This window comes from Venturia canescens, chromosome 4 (genome assembly GCF_019457755.1).
Source record: "Venturia canescens isolate UGA chromosome 4, ASM1945775v1, whole genome shotgun sequence".
In the NCBI taxonomy this organism is placed as follows: Eukaryota; Metazoa; Arthropoda; class Insecta; order Hymenoptera; family Ichneumonidae; genus Venturia; species Venturia canescens.
The window spans coordinates 3,197,547-3,216,983 of NC_057424.1; the positions used below are offsets into that span (position 1 = coordinate 3,197,547).

At 36.7% G+C, this 19,437-nt stretch overlaps 5 protein-coding genes across 16 annotated transcripts in view; 1 reads left to right on the forward strand and 4 right to left on the reverse strand.

The window, feature by feature from the left end:
• Positions 1-38: 38 nt before the first annotated feature.
• On the forward strand, positions 39-1,846 carry LOC122408761 (ribosome biogenesis protein NOP53). The gene is made up of 2 exons (XM_043415776.1): positions 39-1,499; positions 1,711-1,846. Exons 1-2 carry the CDS (start codon positions 208-210, stop codon positions 1,775-1,777), a joined length of 1,359 nt encoding a protein of 452 aa, XP_043271711.1. The 5' UTR covers positions 39-207; the 3' UTR covers positions 1,778-1,846.
• Positions 1,847-1,887: 41 nt separating this feature from the next.
• LOC122408763 (uncharacterized) lies at positions 1,888-5,327 on the reverse strand. 3 transcript variants are annotated; one of them, XM_043415780.1, is made up of 4 exons: positions 3,362-5,327; positions 2,643-3,270; positions 2,307-2,472; positions 1,888-2,088 (listed from the first exon to the last, which is right to left on the reverse strand). In XM_043415780.1, exons 2-4 carry the CDS (start codon positions 2,732-2,734, stop codon positions 1,888-1,890), a joined length of 459 nt encoding a protein of 152 aa, XP_043271715.1. In that variant the 5' UTR covers positions 2,735-3,270; positions 3,362-5,327. The 3 variants fall into 3 exon arrangements, with proteins under 3 accessions (XP_043271715.1, XP_043271713.1, XP_043271714.1); XM_043415778.1 differs by lacking the exons at positions 1,888-2,088; positions 2,307-2,472 and having other exon boundaries at positions 2,648-3,270; positions 3,362-3,541; positions 4,050-5,327; XM_043415779.1 differs by lacking the exons at positions 1,888-2,088; positions 2,307-2,472 and having other exon boundaries at positions 2,648-3,270; positions 3,362-3,962; positions 4,050-5,327.
• An 872-nt stretch (positions 5,328-6,199) lies between these two features.
• On the reverse strand, positions 6,200-8,414 carry LOC122409162 (cilia- and flagella-associated protein 157). 2 transcript variants are annotated; one of them, XM_043416494.1, is made up of 5 exons: positions 8,056-8,414; positions 7,707-7,978; positions 7,413-7,566; positions 6,772-7,321; positions 6,200-6,669 (listed from the first exon to the last, which is right to left on the reverse strand). In XM_043416494.1, exons 1-5 carry the CDS (start codon positions 8,178-8,180, stop codon positions 6,262-6,264), a joined length of 1,509 nt encoding a protein of 502 aa, XP_043272429.1. In that variant the 5' UTR covers positions 8,181-8,414; the 3' UTR covers positions 6,200-6,261. The 2 variants fall into 2 exon arrangements, with proteins under 2 accessions (XP_043272429.1, XP_043272431.1); XM_043416496.1 differs by having other exon boundaries at positions 6,577-6,691.
• A 131-nt stretch (positions 8,415-8,545) lies between these two features.
• On the reverse strand, positions 8,546-13,347 carry Hrd3 (HMG-coA reductase degradation 3). Of its 5 annotated transcripts, XM_043416493.1 has the most exons (7): positions 12,649-13,346; positions 12,541-12,555; positions 12,225-12,450; positions 11,297-12,027; positions 10,943-11,171; positions 10,416-10,822; positions 8,546-10,089 (listed from the first exon to the last, which is right to left on the reverse strand). In XM_043416493.1, exons 1-7 carry the CDS (start codon positions 12,748-12,750, stop codon positions 9,646-9,648), a joined length of 2,154 nt encoding a protein of 717 aa, XP_043272428.1. In that variant the 5' UTR covers positions 12,751-13,346; the 3' UTR covers positions 8,546-9,645. The 5 variants fall into 5 exon arrangements, with proteins under 5 accessions (XP_043272428.1, XP_043272427.1, XP_043272426.1 ...); XM_043416492.1 differs by having other exon boundaries at positions 12,225-12,555; positions 12,649-13,347; XM_043416491.1 differs by having other exon boundaries at positions 12,541-13,346.
• A 1,000-nt stretch (positions 13,348-14,347) lies between these two features.
• The window catches only part of Myo81F (Myosin 81F), a 60,755-nt gene continuing 55,665 nt past the window's right edge, over positions 14,348-19,437 (reverse strand). For 4 of the 5 annotated variants that reach the window (XM_043416149.1, XM_043416147.1, XM_043416148.1 and 1 more), the window contains one exon: positions 14,348-19,045. In XM_043416149.1, coding sequence (XP_043272084.1) covers positions 18,815-19,045 — 231 coding nt within the window. In that variant the 3' untranslated portion in view covers positions 14,348-18,814. The remainder of the gene's footprint in view (positions 19,046-19,437) is intronic. The other variant, XR_006260582.1, reaches the window with a different exon arrangement.

The window sequence follows — 19,437 nt, forward strand, 5'->3', positions numbered from 1 at the left end:
CCCTATCCTTAAGCATTGAGTGTCAAGTGTCCACCCCCCCCCCCCCTTTGCATGTGCCGATGAAAATAAAAAATAACCTCAAAAATTGCTTTCTTCCGGACAACGTGCATCGTAATATACGCGCAGATTTTTGAAAAAAAAATAAATTAATAAACAATCCAATTGCTAAAACTGCAGGGTATTTGTTCTAAGAGTCCATAGAGAACAATGATGGAAGTTGTGAATAAGAAGCGACGTAAGGTATCAATGAAAAAGAAGAGATCGTGGCGCAAGCATATTGATACAAAAGATGTTGATTCGTTTCTCGAAAATGAACGACTTGAGGAACGTCTTGGTGCACCGTTTACCAAAAGGAGTGATAACGATTTATTCGTTGTTGACACAATGAAGGAAGAACCAGCAGATAAAGGTCTTACCACTGAGAAGGAAAAACGTAGATCGCTTTTAAAAAGCCAAGAACTTAGATGCTTGGCTGTTCTAAAGCCTCACACAGCAGTGCCAGACCCTATAGCTAAAAGGAATCGTGTGAAATCGCTTGAAGAGCGTAAAAATCCGATTACAAGACGTTTGGAGAGGGAACGGAAATTGGTGGGTGATTTGAAACTGAAAGAAAAACTTGCTGCTAAGAATAAGGAATTTACTGCTGCTAGAAGATTGGACAAACCCAAAAGAGGAGAATTCAATAGTGATGTATGGAATGAAAACAAAAAGGCTGTGATTCCTGGAGTTGATAATCAATGGCTCACTTCTGACACAACAAGACACACTTTAGCAAATCAAGGAGTAAGGAAAAGGAAAATTCCCACTTCTGTGCTTAAGAAGCCATCTGAAATTCCAGCGCTTGATGTACCGCATCCTGGAACCTCTTATAATCCCTCTTATGACGATCATCAAGATTTATTGCGTCAAGTTGTAAAAAAAGAAATGAAATTAATGAAGGAAGAAGCTCACTTAAATAGAGTCACTAACAAAATGTTCCAGAAAGTGTCTATCGAGCAAAGGGATAAAATCTGGTTGCAAGAATCTTCCGAAGGCTTGCCCCTGAATCAGAAAGCTAAAAAACTTGTAAAAGAAACAGAAAACGAAGAAAATTCTATAGTTAAATCGGTAAATCCACCTGTCAAAAATGTCAAAAAGACTCTAATTCAGAAGAGAAAGCAAAAGGAACAACGCAAATTGGCCCTCAGGTTAAAACATAACAAAATTGAGAAAAAAAAGATTTCTGACATCTACAAACTTGAAGCACTAAAAAAACACATTACCACTAAAGAAAAAAAACTACAAGCGTTGCGAGAGAAACGTCACAAAATTAAAGAAATCAAAGCCCGTGAACCTAAAACTCTCAGTAAAGTTAAATTCGAACCTCTAGAACTGGACTTCAAACTCAGCGAAGAACTCTCTGGAAATCTAAGAAATTCTAATCCTACTGGAAATTTGCTTATGGATCGCTTCAAATCTTTTCAACAGAGAAATATAGTTGCACCGTCTAAACGTGTCTTGTAAGTATATTGTTGTAGTTTTGCCTTTTTCTTTCTGGTAAAAAAATTTGTTTTCCATTTTTATTACTTTTAAATCTTTCATTTCCATTAAAATAAAGATTTTTTTTCTTGGCATGAGAAAAACAGATCTCTAGTTGAAAGATCATGCACTGAATGATAACTTTTTGGTTAGCAGTTTCTCTCTTAACCCACTTGTTTTCTTTGTTTGCAGAAAACTTAACAAGGCCAATGTGAAGAGATTCGTGAAACCTGATCACAAGATGGATTGGGAGAAGTAGTAAAATAGTTCAAGTTTTATTGTATAATTATTCTTGAAGTAATGTTAATAAAATGGAGTATACAATGCACGTTCAAGCCTCTTCCTAGTATTCTGTTAAAATTATTGAGCCTACTGCTCTACCAACTTTTCTGATTCAGCACTCGAATGTTCTTCGTTTTCCTGATCGATCGACTCTAAGTAAGCTTCAAGCATATCTTCCTCTTTAGAATCACTCGATTTCTTAGTTTCCATGGATGTTGTTGCCTCCGAAGTCGTGTCACTCGATGGGGTGCTACTTCTCAAGTGGATTTGTCTTTCTTCCAACTCGTACTGGGTTTTATTATTGGGTTTCAATAAAAACAACACACCATCATAAAATCTTGTTTCTAATTTTTTTGAAATGTTTTTTCATTTCATTGAACTCTCATCATTATATATACTCTGAATGCGACTTTATCAGCAAAGCTCATACTTTCCATTTTATAGTAACGGAAATGTTATGGCTCCTATAATCAATTTACGTGTATTATGATATATTTATAACAGACCTGCGACGATGTATCGAATGTTGCAAAATGATCTATGACTGTTTCTGTTGTTTCTTCCACCGCTGACTCTGATCTGTTGTCTAATACCTCAAGATGAATGTGTTTGGGCTCGAATCCCAAATCACCTTTGTTGTAAACGTCATTCGGTTGCGGAACAGATTCGTTTCTTCGTGGAAATATGAAAGTTGAATTGATTTTTTAGTTTGGCTTCGCTATCTCTACAGAAAAATGGGTCTTTTTTTGACTTCATTATGCGCATTCGCTGATAAAAACAATGATCTACAGGAATCAAAATATATAATTGAGGGAAAGCAAAGGATATATTGAAGAACGTACGAAGCTACGGCGAGACATTGATGAACTTTTATTTGTCCCCTTGTGAAAAGATGCAACAAATGGGAGATGAATTGTCGTTTATTCATTTCCATAATTTCACGATCTGCTGACCCTGTCAACTTGATTGATATTTTTTATGAGCATGAGCATGAGGAGCATGAGAAACACCGATCGTTATCAGCACATCGAATTACATTTCCTGAGGCTTTAAAATATATTATTTCTCATTGCGAGCTGAAAATATGATGAACAAACCCTCAGGAGACAAGCAACAGCATATTTAACGTCATAAAGAATTTGGTTGTATATTTTTTCTCGCAACTCGGTGTTACTTTTCAAATATTGAACGCGTCCGAGTTTGATTCTTTCTTGATGAAGCAGGACTTCCAATTTACTCGTACGCATTTCACATTTCAGATATTCCTTGTTAGCCGAATCAGCCAAATTATCGTAAATTTCTTGAATGAATTTTTGAGACTCGTCCAGACAGGCAACTCGTTCTTTCATGCTTGAGTGCAGTTTTTTGAGAGCTTTCAATAAACACGTTTGTATTTTCACAGTTATTAAACTTTTTCTTTCTCCCTTTTTGTGCTCCAGTATCGAACTGCGATGTATCTCCTCCATCATTCTGTGTAGATAAAAACTCGTTAAATCGTACTACTTCAGATGTTTCTACTTTTTCTCTTTCAAGGTTTGAGGATTTACTCCTATAAACTTACTGCAATTTAGCGCAACTCTCTTTTCGTGCGAATATCTCGTTGACGAATTTTAATAATTCAGCTCTAATGAAAATATTTCGCCGCAACAATTTGTGGATCGGTAATGGTATTGTCCCACCGATTTCCATCTGCAATGTTCCAGATAGCCCGAGTAGACGGCTAATCATTTCATTCTTCATTCTGATGGTTGAAATAATAATTTAATAATTTTCCATAGTACGATTGAGTTTCTTCAAAATCAATCATATAAGTTTCAACTGTATAACTGTTCAAAATCTCTTTTTACATTTGTTTCTACCTATTATAAATTTAAAGAACCGAGCGGCATGCAACAATAAATATGTTTATCTACAATAATGAAGAAAAAAATTGGATTCAAATAATAATTGAATGATGAGTTCGAGGTGAAGCCAACGCAATGCATGTGAATTCATGAAGGCGTAATACTTGTCGCGATCAATTTTAAATTTTCGATCAATCGCGTCTTGTTTTTGTGCCACGTCTCGTTCGTTTGATGCCATCTTCTCATCTTGTATTCTCAATTTTTCGAGCAAAATCTCTCTGCTGTGTTTGTAATCCTCCAGAGTATTAATTTTTGCGTCTATACGTAAGCGCGTGTACAATTTCATTTTCATACTTGTCAGTTACGAAATAATAAGAATAAGAAAATATACTGAAAAATATTTACCGAGCGCTCTTATCGATAAAACCAGTGCCATTCGTCTTTTCTCATATTTATCGTTCGCCGAATCGATGTTTTTCAGGTGTACTTGTTCTTCTCCATTTCTCATGTTTTCACCGCAATACACCCTCTGCCGCAACTCTCCAACTTTATCCGATTCAACCATTATGAGTCTTTTCAAATGAGCTATCTCGTCGGCGGTTTCTACATCAACGATTTTCAACAACGATTCCATATTTTCATACTTGTTGACAAGATTCTCATTTCGTTCCTCGAGCCTATAGTTATCAATTATCATGTACCGAGTGTAATACGATCGCCATTGCAGAAATTTTAAACTCGACTTTTTATATTCATGAGTTATTAATAATTAAAGTAATTGTAGATACTGCTAGCGGAAACAGCCGGAAATATAGACTGGAAGTCCATAGATGAGCCAATCTTACAGCTTACTAAATTTTTCTACAAATAATTCTGCGGTCATTTTGTCCACCGATCTTATCTTTGACACTTTAGTTGGAATATAACGAATTGAAAATATACTTTATTCCCAGCAAGGTTGTTTCGTATATTTAACATTAGATTATTCGTCCGGATTATACAGGGCGACCAAATAACTATATATTAGTAGTAGAAATATTTTCTATCTTTTCAAATTTAGGCAAAAACTTTTCTTATAAAAGTTGTATGGCTCGTTCGTTAGACTTGACACCACTCAACTTTTTTTATGGCCGACTACTGTGTAAGACATGCGAGACAGAAGTGATTGCACCGTTTTTTAAATCAATTTAGAGCTGAAGACATTGAAATTTCCATTTAATCGATTTTTAATACTAAATCTTGATCGATCATGATGAAATTTACCTCGAAACTATATGAAAAAAATTAAACTGAGTTTGAACCGCATCGGAGAAAACGGCCATTAATAATTCTATAGTATTATCTAGAGTCGCAGCGGCGACTCTGAGACAAGTACATTTATAAGATATGACGAGTTGCTGCCAGAGACGCTTTAATTACCGGAGCGATAGCGTTATATACTAGCAACAACGCGAACGCGTAGCGCCCACTTAATTTTGACAATCTAACATATGCTCGCGGTGGCAACTAACTTGGCAAAACTTCGACCATGGCAACGAATAAAAACAACCATGGCAACAAAACCATAGAGGCTTCACATTTCGATCTATCGAAATATTTTTTTTTTAAGGGGAAGCCCATGTTTAACCTTGTCATTTTCAACAATGAATATCTCGATTACCAGGCGGTGAAACCTCTCCAAATTTTTCATACATAATTAAGCGCTGCGTTCAAGAAGATTCACGTAAATTTTCAATTCATTAATTTGGAATAATAAAATCTAATGTATTTTTCTTATGATGTCCTATATCGCTTCAACTTCCTTAAGAAAGGAAGGAAAAGGGTCGCGAAAGGATATATAAATATAATAATCCAGGAGGAAAAACTACTGGGTCATTAGAGAGCGTTACTAGTCTTGCATACAACGAATATAGCGCTGAGAGCTGAGAGTACTTTCGTCATGTGACATTGATTTTGACGAATTCGCATTTCACGCATATATTTATATCCCATTATAGTTGATAATTTTTATATGAATATTTGCTTTCCCAGGATGAAATTCCGGACGACTGTATTCATTTTATTAGTCTTCTTACATTATTTTATATTTTCGCATTGATTTCATCTGGACGAATACCATGATCTCATTCGTACGGTTTTAGGACGACTAGACAGCCTTTGTTTTCCAATGTTGAAACTTTCGGGATCGGAGGCTTCTAAAATTTGTGTCAAAGAGATAAATATGACCTTTCGATGTTCCTTTCTCCGTCCTTGATCAGTACGTCGTAAAACGCCCTTTGCAGATTCGCCTTAGGAATGATCTTGGGTGTCTCCTCTTGCACATCAGCACCCGAGTCGGATTGCAATCGTGGACGAAGCGAGCCTCTTCTTGTCTTTTTTTTCTCCAAATTATCCATTTTTTTGATATAAAGGAAGATTTCTGAAGTATTTATTCCTCTCTTCTCTATGACACTCGATGAAACTTCGAAATTTTCGATATACTAATTTTGGTGTTATGCGATTCAGATGTTTGTAAAGCTGTCGCAAACACATTCAGGCTGATGGATACTCAGATGTGGGTTCAAAATGGTTTGAAGATTTTATTAAAAAAGATTAACGAATCCTCAGGATAATCGAATTAGGCCGTATCTCCCGAAAAGATAGACCGAGGTGTTTCTGTTTCTTTCGGTGACGTTACGTCCGAACTATGTGAATCGGACAATAGGCATTGCGGAATATTCAAATCTGTTGGTACATCTTGATGTTTTAGTATACGTAAAGCACTCGATTCTTCGCTTTCACCTTTCCACATCGAATCTTCGCATTCCATTCCTATTTGCATTATTTTAGCTGATAATGCATCGCCCTCCGAAATGTTAGATAATTCATCCGTGTCCTCAGCTTCGATACTGGAATAATCTCCGATCGAAGGAACCTCGATTATTCTCTGCTTTTCCAAAATCTTCATCAAAACGTGAAGTTCATTCTCGAAGTAGCTGCAGCAAGATGTGCCAACAGTATCTTCTTCGCCAACAATATCGAGATGCTGAAATATCAAATTAATCATTCTACCGAATGGAATAGTGCTCAGGCCAATTGAGTGCGCACTGCGTGAATGTAAAAAAATAACAATTGTTACAATACATACTTGATCAATTCCGTCGACGTAACATTTAGCAGTGTCCAATAGTTCGGCGAGTTTTTTGACCCGCCAACGATTTTCCTTCCACTCTTTAAGCATATCTTCCGTCTTTTTCTTAACTATTTCAATGTTTTGCTCCAAAACGCGTCCTCTTAACTGCGTATCCACAGATTTGTCAAACAGAGTTCGAACGATTTGGTCTTTAGTAGCTTTGTGCGCTTTCTCACGACAGATTTTTCCATGTAACAAACTCATGCTGTAATGATCCTCAGCCAAATGATCGATCAAACGATTTTGCACCAGAAGTTTGTTCATAGCGATTCGAGCTTCGGATTGAAAGAGTGATGAATGTATACGCAGGTTGCGCTCTTTCTCACTGTGCTCCTTCATTTTAACGTCCAATTCTTCACATACTTTGTACATTGCATCCAGCTCCAAATTTAAAGTTATATTCTCTCTAACTGCCCGATGAGTTGCGTCCGCTATCCGAAGATTCGTAGCCTGACGAAAATTTTGTGCAAGCGCGTTCAAACGTTCCTCCATCTCTTTCTGCATCCTAATTAATCCATCAGCAAGCGTATCACACAACTTTCACAGTTTACATCACATCGAATTAAAAGAAAATAAAATCTAGCCAATGTTCTTACTTTGCTTTTCCGATAACCAGAGATTTTTCAGCTTTGTACAAAGTTTCTTTGTGCCTCTTCTCCTGCTCAGCCATTTGTTCCTCCTGAATTTCAAATTTCCTCATCAAATCGGTACGAGCTAGTCTCCAATCTTCCAATGAACTCAGTTTTCCCGCTGAACATTCCAACATATTTAATCGCCTTACATTGTCGCACCAACAGCTTCAGTGATCCAAATGTGTGTGTGTGTGTGTGTGTGTGTGTGTGTGTGTGTGTGTGTGTGTGTGTGTGTGTGTGTCCATTGGTAAAACTTACCAGCTAATTTGACTTCAGCACTTAAATTAGTTTCCATAGTATTATATTCAAGCTGCATTGCGTCCTCTTTTTTCTTGAAAGCAACTTGTTCATCCTTACGAAGCTCTTCCATGGCTAATAATCGATCATTAAGTTCGTGGGCTTCTTCGGTCCTTTGTTGCAAAATACGTCTCAAATGTGCAACAACATCGGAGCGATCCTCTTCGAGCTCTTTAAGTTTGTTCTTCAACGTATCAACCTGCGCTTCAAGATGTTCATTTCGTAAGCGTAATCTGAAAATATTTCAAAAATGTTTCTCCATGAAGATGATACATTCTATGAAATGCTTGGGCTCAATTTGCTTATTGACCTTGTTAATTGTTTGTTATTATCAGAAATTTGTTGCTCATAGGAAACAGTCTCTCGTTCGTTGAGGATCGATTTTTTTTTAGCTTTCTTCTCTTTATCAGGTCCCTTTTTTTTTTTCTTAGGCATTTTTTGTTAATTAATTTCTCATCCCATGTCAATCGTCGCAGCCAACTTGATTTATCAATATAGCCACGTGAGAAAATATAACCTGTTCGTCCTCCTCACGAATTTTACTCACTGATTTACAAAAAATGTTTACTGCCTCATTTACGAATTTTGTACCGGGTGTCTCAGCTTATAACGGACGACGCTCCTCGCTGCGCTGCTGCTACTACTAGCAGCAGCAGCAGCTGGTGGTTGTTACGTTCGATAATCGTGGTCCTTGTTTCTATGGTAATTTTCTTTTTGTTTTCAACATTTTTGAGAGCGTAAATGGACACGCGAAAGCACGCATGTGCGCAAAGTTGAGAAAACAAATGCGTACAGGCGCAAAAGTTGCAAATATCTCATCTTTATATTTTGCATTACACACAATTTATTTATGTGCCGGTTGGTACCGACCGGCGCACTATAAATCACATACATGCATTATAAATCACATATATGAACGCAAAAGCTTGCATCGTTTATTCTCAAGTCAGTAATTTTTGCCTCACGAACATCTCAGAATGAATTCATGGATCAGCAGATTTTAGTTATACCAGATCTGCCCATATTTATATACATCAGAGTATTTATACTTTTAATTCAACAGTTCTTCTTCCCTCTTCTGCTCGAGTATAAATAACACAAACGTTTCAGTCATTAAGACCTATTTGGTAGTCGGCTGTTTGACTCTTTTGACGCTTATTCATTGTCAGTGATCGCGGCGAATATTAACTTTTGCAAAAAAACGGCGCAAATGTATCTTTTGTACGGAATCAAACACTCGACTTGAACATTGAGTTTTCATTCGATTTCATATTCTCGCGCGTTAATTGAATAGGCGGTATAACGGATGCTAATAAGCTTTTAAATAATTTACTTATTTGACCGTTGTCCTCATTAGCGAATAAGGAGCGCGCACGAGGAGAAACACGACGAAATTGGAGAAAATTTACTGATGCGAACTGTGAATTTTTTGTTCAACACATTTATTTCCGTGATATTTTTAGTCTCTATGTTTTGGTTTAGAAAATAAACTGGTGGGCAAATGAGATACTCTAGTGATGTTAGAGCCTTGCAAACTCGGCTCTTGAAAATATGGAAAACCCTGTGCCAATGCGCATTACAAATAATAAAACATCAATCTGTAATAAACTTTGAAATATCAGGAGTTATCAGTTTTCCATCACTTAATTTGTTGACTTCTCGAATCGTTTATATACTTTTTATAGTCATTTTTAAACTCTTTTTACACAAATTCACTGTAATGTATCATAATTACAATAAGAAAAAATTAGAAGTGTATTTGAAGTTGAGGATAATGGAAGTTCTGAGTAGTTTTTAACGATTATGAAGTGAGAAAAACGCAGAAAGTGAGTCGATTCTGTCGATGACGAGTGGTCATCCGCACAATTTTTCAAAGAAACATATTACTTCCCGTCAATTATTAGTTTACCGGTGGTACATTGAAACCTGCTCGCCCAGGAGGCGGCTGAGGTCTACGGAAGTAAATAACGAGACTGAGGAGACCCGTGAGAATTCCTATGAGATAGAAATCCCAATTTTGCACGATATTCGGATCCCATTTGTCGAGATGTTCAATAAAACTGAATTCGTTGACGTAACTGAGACCAGAAAGGAGAGACAGTTTAACAAGAGCTAGAGCAACGGGTATTTTTGCATCGGGATTCGCTTCAGCAGCAAGATCGTAGCATCGTTTAGCCAAATGTCGATCCTTCGTCAAGCCGAGGCCGCGTTCGTGCATGTAGCCAAGATTAAACATTGCCTGGGCGTTGTGTTGCTGTTCCGAAGCCAAACGATACTGTCTCGCTGCTGCCTTATAATCGACACGAGTTCCTCTTCCATAATAATGAGCATCACCGAGTTTCACCTATTTGCAAGCGTAAAAACAAAAAGGAACGGAATTAGATATAAAATTTACTGACAGTTGAGCCGGTTCCCGTTTTTGATGACAAAATAAATTTTGTTGGTACATCAGGGAATCACCTGAGCAGCGTACAACAGTCAGGTTGATCATAATAATGATATATCGAAATGAGCATCAAGTGCGCCCTGATTCAGACTCGAATTTATAATTTTTTTTACATCAAATTTTCCAATGTGTTTTACTCGAATATGTGGATTCAACAGTTTCTTCCTAACAATCGATATATGTTCATTGCAAATTATTTGATTAATCGATAAAAGTGAACTAACCTGAGCGGCGGAGTAGCCCTGAGCAGCAGCATGAGCCCAAAGGGTCAATGCCGTGACTAAACCCTCTTCTTGAGGGAGGATAGTCGTTTCTCCCCGATCCAAGATAAATGCTGCGTTGCTCTGAGCAACTTCGTAACCCATTTCTGCTAGCAAAGCATACGTGATGAATGCCTGATCGATTCGACCTTCTCGATAATCAGTGTGAGCGGCCATCAATTGGTCGCTCCATTTTCCGCGTTCAGCCACATTTTTCAGTAACTCTACCGCCGTGGGACAACTTCTCATCATTCCAGTACCCGTCGCGTGCATCTGTGCCAAATTGTAAAAAGCAAGAACGTGCCCGGACTGACTTGCGAGATTGAAGTATTTGTTGGCCGCCTTGTAATCTCTTCGCACGCCAGTTCCACCTTTTTTTATAATATACATTTTTATAAAGTGACCCTTTACCCTCATTTGACCTTTGCATTTTACAATTTTCTATTATTTCATTATCTTCATTACGAATAAATTTTGACTGTTTTACATACTAATATACATGTTGCCGAGCTGAAGTTGACCATCGACCCAACCTTGATCAGCAGCTTGACTGAAATATCGCAAAGCTTTGGCGGTGTCGCGCTCGACACCTCGCCCGTAAAGGTACATCAACCCTAGACCACTTTGACCGACGGGATTTCCGAGTCTAGCAGCTTTCATAAAATATTTATAGGCCGTCTCGTTATCTTGTTGAACGATATCGCTCCCTTCCAAATAGATCTACAAATTTTTCGGTTTAATCGTTAAAGTATGCCGAAATATTTAGCGAGTGCTAAAACATTTATCTAAGAAGATTCTGATAGAATATTAGTGTTAAAAATATAAAGATCGAAAACTTTTGTCACCTTTCCTAGGAAAGCCATTGCAATGGGATTACCAGCATCAGCTGCATGCTGAAAGTAACCAAGAGCTTTTTGATGATCGAGGGGTACTCCACGTCCGCCTTGATAATGTAACTGTCCGAGACCAACTTGTGCTTGTACATCACCACGTTGTGCTAGCAGTTGGTAGTACTCAATGAGGTCGTAATCAAGAATACCGGAATTATATTCAGGATTTTCCTGCTCGTCGAGTAGACGCACACGTTGAACAACTGGGCCTCCGCTCAGTGAGACTTGTTCAGCAACTTTGTTGGCTACTCGTCTGTAAAAATCGAGTGCTCTCTCACAATTAGCAGTCGTTGATATACCTGCCCAGTAACGATAACCCAATGCCATTTCAGCTCGCGTGTCACCACCAAGTGCTGCTACTGTATAATGGAGCAAAGCTTTTGCTTGGGATACATTCAATCCACCCAGTCCCATTGAATACAAAAAACCAATTCCCATATGCGCGGATGGTAGACCTGTGTCCGCCAGCTCTTTAAACGTTTCTAGAGCAGCTGGAATATCCTGCGTTGTTCCAGCAAGTGATGAAGCATAACCTGTTTGTGTTCCCAACAATTCGGCCCAAGCCAACATTGACCTTGCTTCTTTGTGACCCAATGTTGCTGCTGCGCTAAGAAGCTTATAAGCTTCTACTTTATACGATCTTGTCGCATTCAATAGATATTGGGCTTTTTTAAAGAGGTCTTCAGCTGTAAAAATTGAATTATCCATTATTTCAATTTTTCCTCATTGTAAACTAAGATGTCAGAAAATTCCATAAGTAGTTGGTTATTTGAGTTTAAGAAGTTGGCAAACATTTTACATGATTCATAACTGATATGACTTAACTGATTGAGGTAACATATTTAGAATGAAAAATTGAAAAATAATTATTATTTGTTGCAACCTTCTTGCTGTTCAGGACTCAGAGGTTCTGGCGGCTCTTCTTTAGAGGGTTCAACTGTAACCTGTTCCCTTGGGTTGTTAGCATCCCAGTTTGCAGAAGTATCGTCGCTGGAAAGAGTGGAAAATGCATCGATCCCAGCAGCCTTGGCAGTTTCAAGGATCTGGGCCCAAACTTCTTTCTTGGTAAGGCCATCGGTAGAGGATTCCTCGTTAACTCGATCTTTGTTCTGCAAATCACTCGTTTTATCCTTGAGCGATTTGTCATTGGTAAAAAGTTCACTAGCGGGTACAAGCTTCATCATCGAGTCGTGAAGTACCTTAATTTCTTTGAGCTGTTGAAAGAGATGTTTAAGATTGTCGAGAATTGTCTCATCTAAATCCTCATCGGAGAATTTGCTATCTCGGGTCGTTGAATCATCAGCTACCTTCTTCCTTGCATCCTCTTCTTCCGGAGTATCCACCACGCTCGTTGAATGTACAGCCAAAGCGAGAAATATAACAAGCACTGTGCCCCATATTCGCCTCATGTTTCATTGATTATTGATTCAAATACATAACACGTATTAAGATTGTAATATATATGAAAAACGTCTGCTATTCACAAAAGTGTTTTTTTTAAATTTTTTATCGGGGAATATCGATATTTGCGTCTTAACCATTTATCTCACACACGCACCAATTACTTTATTCTCTCGATAAAACGCCAAGTCTTGTCTAATTAAACACGTATACGTGTACATTTTACGCGTCCGGTTTATTCCCGCAAAGTTGTTGCGTCATTTTCTCAACTCGAATATATCTGCTTTTGCAAATTGTATCCGATTAAAACATAGTTGATTTACAAATGGAACCATTAGTTCCTTCGAAAATGATATTTTTTCTCTGTCGATTGTGTTCTAGATTGTTTTTTTGACACATCAAGTTTGAGCAACGATGCTTACGTGTCTACGTATTGAATGAATTATCGTCGGTCACAGAACACATATGATACAAGACAATCAGCTGTTTTAACTTCTTAGTCCTTGTTCTTATAGTGTTCTCTTGTTCTTTCGCGTTCGCTGTTGATTCATTCAACGGTGCGGTGCGGTGCCTGCGTGCATCGTCGTTACCAGTCGTTACCAAACCTAAAGATCAAACGTGAGAGGGTGTGAGTGAATAGGTGCAGCGACGAACGACTCATGGACGACTCTCAAGTAAACACGTGGTGAATGATGGCTGAACATAGATAGCAGTAAAATCGATTTTAATTTCTTAATTATGAAATGAATGTTCTATTTTACCGATTGTAAATAAGTATGTTTTCGAAAACGTCGAATAAAAAACTAATCTAAAAATGAAAAAGCACTATTTCGAAAATGCGGTTATTCCGAGTAAATTGACTTGTAGTATGGCTTGTGATCCCTTCCTCACTTCCTTCTTATAGTTGTAGCTTATGATTGAAAATATCTGCTGCCACCACTTTACATTTTAAGCTTTTCTTTTGTTATAAAGCAGTATATGTCAAAGTTCTGGACAAAGATGGCGATTATTGTTTCCAAGTATTTGGGAGAAAAGTTTTCTGCGATGATGTAAAATTAAAGGAGGGTATATTTGATGGATCACAAATGCGTAGTTTATTTGGAGACGAAAATTTCATTTGAAAAATGATCGATACTGAGAAGACAGCTTGGCAAAATTTCAAAAACGTTTTCTCTCAGAACTTCCTGGGAAATAAGAAAAGTGAGAATTACCAAAATTTAGTTGAAGAGTTGTTGGAAAATTTTTTAAACTTGGGTTGCTTGATGAATCTCAAACTGCATTTTCTAACACTCCCACCTCGACTACTTTCGCCTGAAAACCTTGGAGATCTAAAGTGAAGGACAAGGAGAAAGATTTCATCAAGACATCAGTGAAATGGAGAATCGGTATCAGGGAAGGTGGAATATAAATATGATGGCAGATTTTTGCTGGACGCTAAAGAGAAAAAGTGGAAGAGAAACCCGCTGCATAGATCATTCGAAGAGAAAAGAATCAGTTATTACAAGAGAAGGATGGTTTAAGATTGATGAAGATTTTTCTCTTCTCATATTACTTGCAGAAAATGAAAAAAAAAATCAATTAAGCAGAATTCAAACCAAAGAACAATTATGCTTGCGATAGTTTTATATTCAAGTTTTTTATACAATAATTTTCTCCAGTTTGTAGTTTATTGAATACAGAATATATAGATCTTTTTTAATGTTTAAAACGGCGGAAGTACGCATGATCGGGACTACTATAGCCACCGGATTCGGATTGAGTTGCTCGAAATTCGTAAAGATTAATTTTAGCCGGTTTTTTCCATGGAAGCAAGATTTTGGAGTCGTACGAGTTTTAAGTAGACGCCTGGTTGCAGTTTCAGTGCATCAAAATACAAAAGGAGCGTACTTGATCTAGATTAATAAAACTCTTCCCATACCCATGCGTAGCGATTTTGACTCATTTTTAGCGATTTTTGCAGTTTACTCAAAATTTTGCGGGTATATCAGTCAATCTGACTCCAGATTCAGATTCAGCGCATCAAATTACATAAAAAACACTCCCGATTAAGATCGAAGACAACTTTTATCGTGATTCTAACAATGATTTTCCGAAATTTTTGCGGTTTTTTGGAATTCGCTCAAAATTTTGGAAATGTATCAGCCGATCTGACTCCAGATTCAAATTCAGCGTATGAAATTACATAAAAAAACACCCTCGAGTAAGGGCAATGACAACTTTTATCATGCTTTTAACAGCGATTTTTCGCCATTTTTGCGGTTTTTTGAAATTTACTCACAATCTGACCCCAGATTCGGATCCGATTCAGCGGGCCAAAATACGTAGAGATTGATGGGTCCGGTTCTAGGTACTGCCCACTTTTTTTTTGTATGCCGGTGTAATTAATTGTTTTATTGATTTTTTAGTTCATGAGCACGAAATTCTCGCAATCGGCGAAATACCAGGGTTCAGGATGTAAAAGTAACGCCGCATAACGGATTTCATTGCTGAGTGCGGTATCACGTGTATTGTATACAGTTATATACAGAGTCTTATGTCGTTTTTATTTATTCTTTTCACAATTTTTCGGTTTCATATATAATATTCAATAACATGGTTCAACCAATAATTTCTTTAAACTTAAACTACGTACGTACGCGACGCATAACTTACAGGATTATGCGACCGTTTTCATTAGCACTTTTCAATTCGCGTATCATTTAACGTTGAATGCTCTCGCCCTCTTTTCATTTAAATACGATTCTTCCTTTTATTCTCTTTCGTTTCTTTTGTTCCCGCAAACAAAACTCATCAAACACAAGCGCGCACGCATATGTGCGGATTTCATACGCTTATTACATTGACACTAAGAGTGCGTTCTGATATTAACATTGAGTACTATAAGCCCTATACCAAATACTCGTGCTCGTAGTACTCACAGTCAATATCGAAAAATGGCCTAAATCTGTGGTCACATGTCGAATCATCATACGTTCAAAACAAAAATTTCATAGCATACTCGTTCCAAAGGTGCGTTCGGACATTGTACCTTATCATTGTTAGAGACGCGGTAGCAACTCAGAAACAAGTGCACTTAAGAAAGCAAATCCACTCCCAGAGACTTTTTGCAGGAGCCATTTAAAATAATTACAATAGTTCAGAGGATACTGGAACCTCACGTATTGGAAATTCTTTTTTTCTATTGATCGCGACCTCTCGGAACTCTGTAGCTTAAAGCATTGTAAAGATATTAGTTAATTTTTAATTGCATAAGAAAAAAAATTTGCATTTTTTGGTGAATTTTTTTTATGTTCATTTGTTTCATTATCTAGTGGCACTATGACATTTCATTAACCATCTTCTCATCAAATAAAAATCTTGTGCAAAAGCAGACTCAGCATGATCCAGAAATACGAGTCAGAAGTTAGAGGTCGGTTCCAGGAAATGCTCAATTTTGTAAATAGAAAAAAAATCTATTTATAATATTAACAATTTTCCATAAATAATATATAATATATTCCTTGAAAATAAGTATGAGAATGAAAATCATAGAGATTCGAGAAGTCATGGTTCGCGTGGTTCGATAAATAACTAGCTTACAAAGTCCACATTAAGACCCATAACTTGGACATTCGCACAAAGTTATAGAATTCAAGATTGTCTAGCTACGAAGATTATTACAAAATTTTATCATACAGAACTATGATGAAGTCAATCACGAAGTATTGGAAACGATACAAGAAAGTTGATAATCGCGTGAAACTTTTCAACAAAGTTCCTGATGGGTGTCTGGTTATGCGTAAATCATTAAAAAGTAATTAAAAAACGTAATTCATAATTCATCACTGTGATCAGTCTGAGACTTAAACTTTTATGTACAAAAACCACGCTCGTTCATTCACTCCCTGTCTTCATACGTCGGTCTTCGCAACCCATAAACATAAATACTTTACGTGTTAAAAAAAAAAAAAAAAACACGAAACGGAGAAAGAGAGAAGTGAATATACATCCAATTGGCAAATAAACTACTATTCCTTGTCACACATGCCTCACGTGTACGACAATTCGTCAAACATTTTTTGTCTCTCAAAGCACATCCTTAGTATCAACTCGTAACATAAGAACATTTTCTGAAATGATATTCATGTCGAACGATCGCTATTTCCTTTCTGTTTTTCATGAATAAAATAAATTACAAACAATACATTTTATGAGGTGTGTGTTTCAGTGTTTCTCTAGCTTGTTTGAAATTTCATGATATTTTATAAATGGATTTCGATCAATTGAATAATCATATCATATATACAGACGAACAAATGGGGACAACCAAAATTATTATTCATTTCCGATGTAAAAGGCGCCTGTTTTGATTTCCGGACGTGAAAAAAATGCTTTCAAAGCCTTCAGCTTCGTAAAAACTATTCGCGCTTGTTTCACTACTTCTATATTTTCATTCCAATTTCACTTCTATTCGATGACTACGAAAAACGTTCATTCAAAGAAGCTAAAAAATTACACGAGTTTCTGGAAATCTCAACAATCTCAATTCGGACGGTCGAGTCTCTGTCAACTAAATCGGATTGTATGGCTCAATGAGTTGAAGTATTTATTTTTTAAATTTCATATTTCAATCCGTTTTCTATTATCTACAGGATTCCGCAAACCAAAATTGTGCTTGAAATGATTCATGGCAATCATTGGAATAACTTTTTTCGTTTTCTCGTGGAAATAATTTACAGATTCAATCGCTTTGCCTACGAAAGCAGGTACAAAATGAAGAAATTCTGCCGAAGCAATGAAGGCATCAAGGCATCAATAATTGAATTATTAATGTTGATCATCCCGCATTAAGACGGAGTTACAATCAGAGCTTTAATTTAAGACTCGCTTTTGGGGTAAATATACTTATGATTCACAGTAGCTAAATCTGTCACGAATATCTTAAGTTCGAAAAAGAAGATCGAAGGAACTGTCCATCTGGGCGAAGTACTCAAGAAACGAGTATTTACCCTCTCATGTCTAAGAACAATAAACATATTATTGATTTAAATATATTGTATGATATTTGACATTTAAATAGTGTTACAACCTATTGAGTTTCATTCAAAAAAAGCGTCGTTAATGAAAAAGTCTATGTAACAAAGTTCGATGTTCCGAATCCGAACAAAGTTAAAACGTTTGAAAAAAGACAGAAAAAATGTCACTTAAATAAACTCGTTGATTTCCAAACCGATCGATCAATCAACAAATTTGTACAAAATATCCGATTTTCTTGTCTTACCCGGTTAAAGTATCGAATATAAAAACGTCGAAAAGAACGAATGTGCGTTAATGTTCAGGGTGTCATGTTGTCCCCTGAACCAGCTAGAGCGTTAACGATTAGTCCAACGAGTTGTCTGATCGTGTCCATGTAACAATTTTACATAGCCTTTCTATGTATAAGGTTTTTTCGTTTTAATCAGTGTTTTCTTTCAACATTATTTTCCGTCCACAAGTCTTTAGGGATTCTATGGCAGTTTCGTATTTATCTTATTTTTTTTTTTAACGTATTGTGAAATGCGAGCTTGGAATTAAAATACATAGAAGCTCTTATTATTATATTATTATTATTATTATTGTTGTTGTTGTTCTTGTTGTTGTTGTTTTTGTTATTACTATGATGATCGTCGTCTTTATCAGTTGCTTGTAACAATGAATATTGGAAGGAAAAACCTAGACGAATAATCTTCATGCGTTGAGCTACGTTCACAACAGCTTCTTGACAATTCGAGAAATTTATATATGTGTTTTCGTATCTATATGTACAGTAGAAATGTTATGAGAGGACGATCAAGGAAAACGCAACGGAGACCGAGTTGAATGTTTGTGGGCGAAATATTCGCAATTTCGTTCGATTTAATGTTTAAATTGGTTGAATAATGCGATTCAACAAGCTTCTACTGTATACATATGTACACGAACACACATATATATATACATTTATGTATAGGCTATCGTCGGTGAGGGTTCATTCAGTCTCGCCTAAAAAGACCCCTTTGGTTTTCGCTTCGATTAGATAACACGCTATTAATTTGTGCGTACTTAATTCGATTCTTAACTAGCCTGCAATTGTATTACCGGTGCTCCTCGATGGAGCACTGATGCTGGTCGCGGTTTCCGACCTCCGCTCTGTTGAGCGGATATACCATTAGTCGGCGGCGGCTGTTGCTGCAGCTGCTGATGTTGATTTATATGTTGTATTATCGTTGAGTCTCTCTTCGGGACTTCAATCGGTGATTGGAGTACTTCCGTATACTCGCGAATCAAATTAGCTATTTGACAAGCCTGTAATAAGAATGCAATTTATATGAGCTTGAAATGTAGTTAAACATTTGAGTTCTCGTTGCTCAATCGTGGAATGTTGAAATTTATAAAAACAAAAGCAATGCAGGAAACTTTAAAGCAGCAAATAATTTTCACGTAATTACAGCTCACTGCTGGTACGGATTAGGCGATTATTTTAGTTTAAGTTTGAATTTGTGCTGATTTATTGTAATTTCTAATCTTATTTATTCAGAATGTAATCAGATTTTATTAAATAACATGAGGCTGATACTGGAAAGGCAAATTTCGAGAAATGAGCTGAGGAGATTTACACAGCACATGAAAAAAGAAATTAAAAATGAAATTTATGAAAACGATAAACATGACTTCGTATTTATGAAAAGACATATCGC

What these genes read in the sequence shown, in the direction of transcription:
- LOC122409162 (XM_043416494.1), bottom strand. Translation starts at nt 8,180, where the DNA reads ATGCCTAAGAAAAAAAAAAAGGGACCTGATAAAGAGAAGAAAGCTAAA. An exon ending in CTGGTTATCGGAAAAGCAAA is followed by an intron (nt 7,322 to 7,412) that starts GTAAGAACATTG and finishes TGGATTAATTAG; the next exon opens with GATGCAGAAAGAGATGGAGG. An exon ending in ACGTCGACGGAATTGATCAA is followed by an intron (nt 6,670 to 6,771) that starts GTATGTATTGTA and finishes TTGATATTTCAG; the next exon opens with CATCTCGATATTGTTGGCGA.
- Hrd3 (XM_043416488.1), bottom strand. Translation starts at nt 12,750, where the DNA reads ATGAGGCGAATATGGGGCACAGTGCTTGTTATATTTCTCGCTTTGGCT. An exon ending in GAGTCCTGAACAGCAAGAAG is followed by an intron (nt 12,028 to 12,224) that starts GTTGCAACAAAT and finishes CAATTTTTACAG; the next exon opens with CTGAAGACCTCTTTAAAAAA. An exon ending in CAATGGCTTTCCTAGGAAAG is followed by an intron (nt 11,172 to 11,296) that starts GTGACAAAAGTT and finishes AAAAATTTGTAG; the next exon opens with ATCTATTTGGAAGGGAGCGA.
- LOC122408761 (XM_043415776.1), top strand. Translation starts at nt 208, where the DNA reads ATGATGGAAGTTGTGAATAAGAAGCGACGTAAGGTATCAATGAAAAAG. An exon ending in GCACCGTCTAAACGTGTCTT is followed by an intron (nt 1,500 to 1,710) that starts GTAAGTATATTG and finishes CTTTGTTTGCAG; the next exon opens with AAAACTTAACAAGGCCAATG.
- LOC122408763 (XM_043415778.1), bottom strand. Translation starts at nt 3,540, where the DNA reads ATGAAGAATGAAATGATTAGCCGTCTACTCGGGCTATCTGGAACATTG. An exon ending in GAGAGTTGCGCTAAATTGCA is followed by an intron (nt 3,271 to 3,361) that starts GTAAGTTTATAG and finishes TTATCTACACAG; the next exon opens with AATGATGGAGGAGATACATC.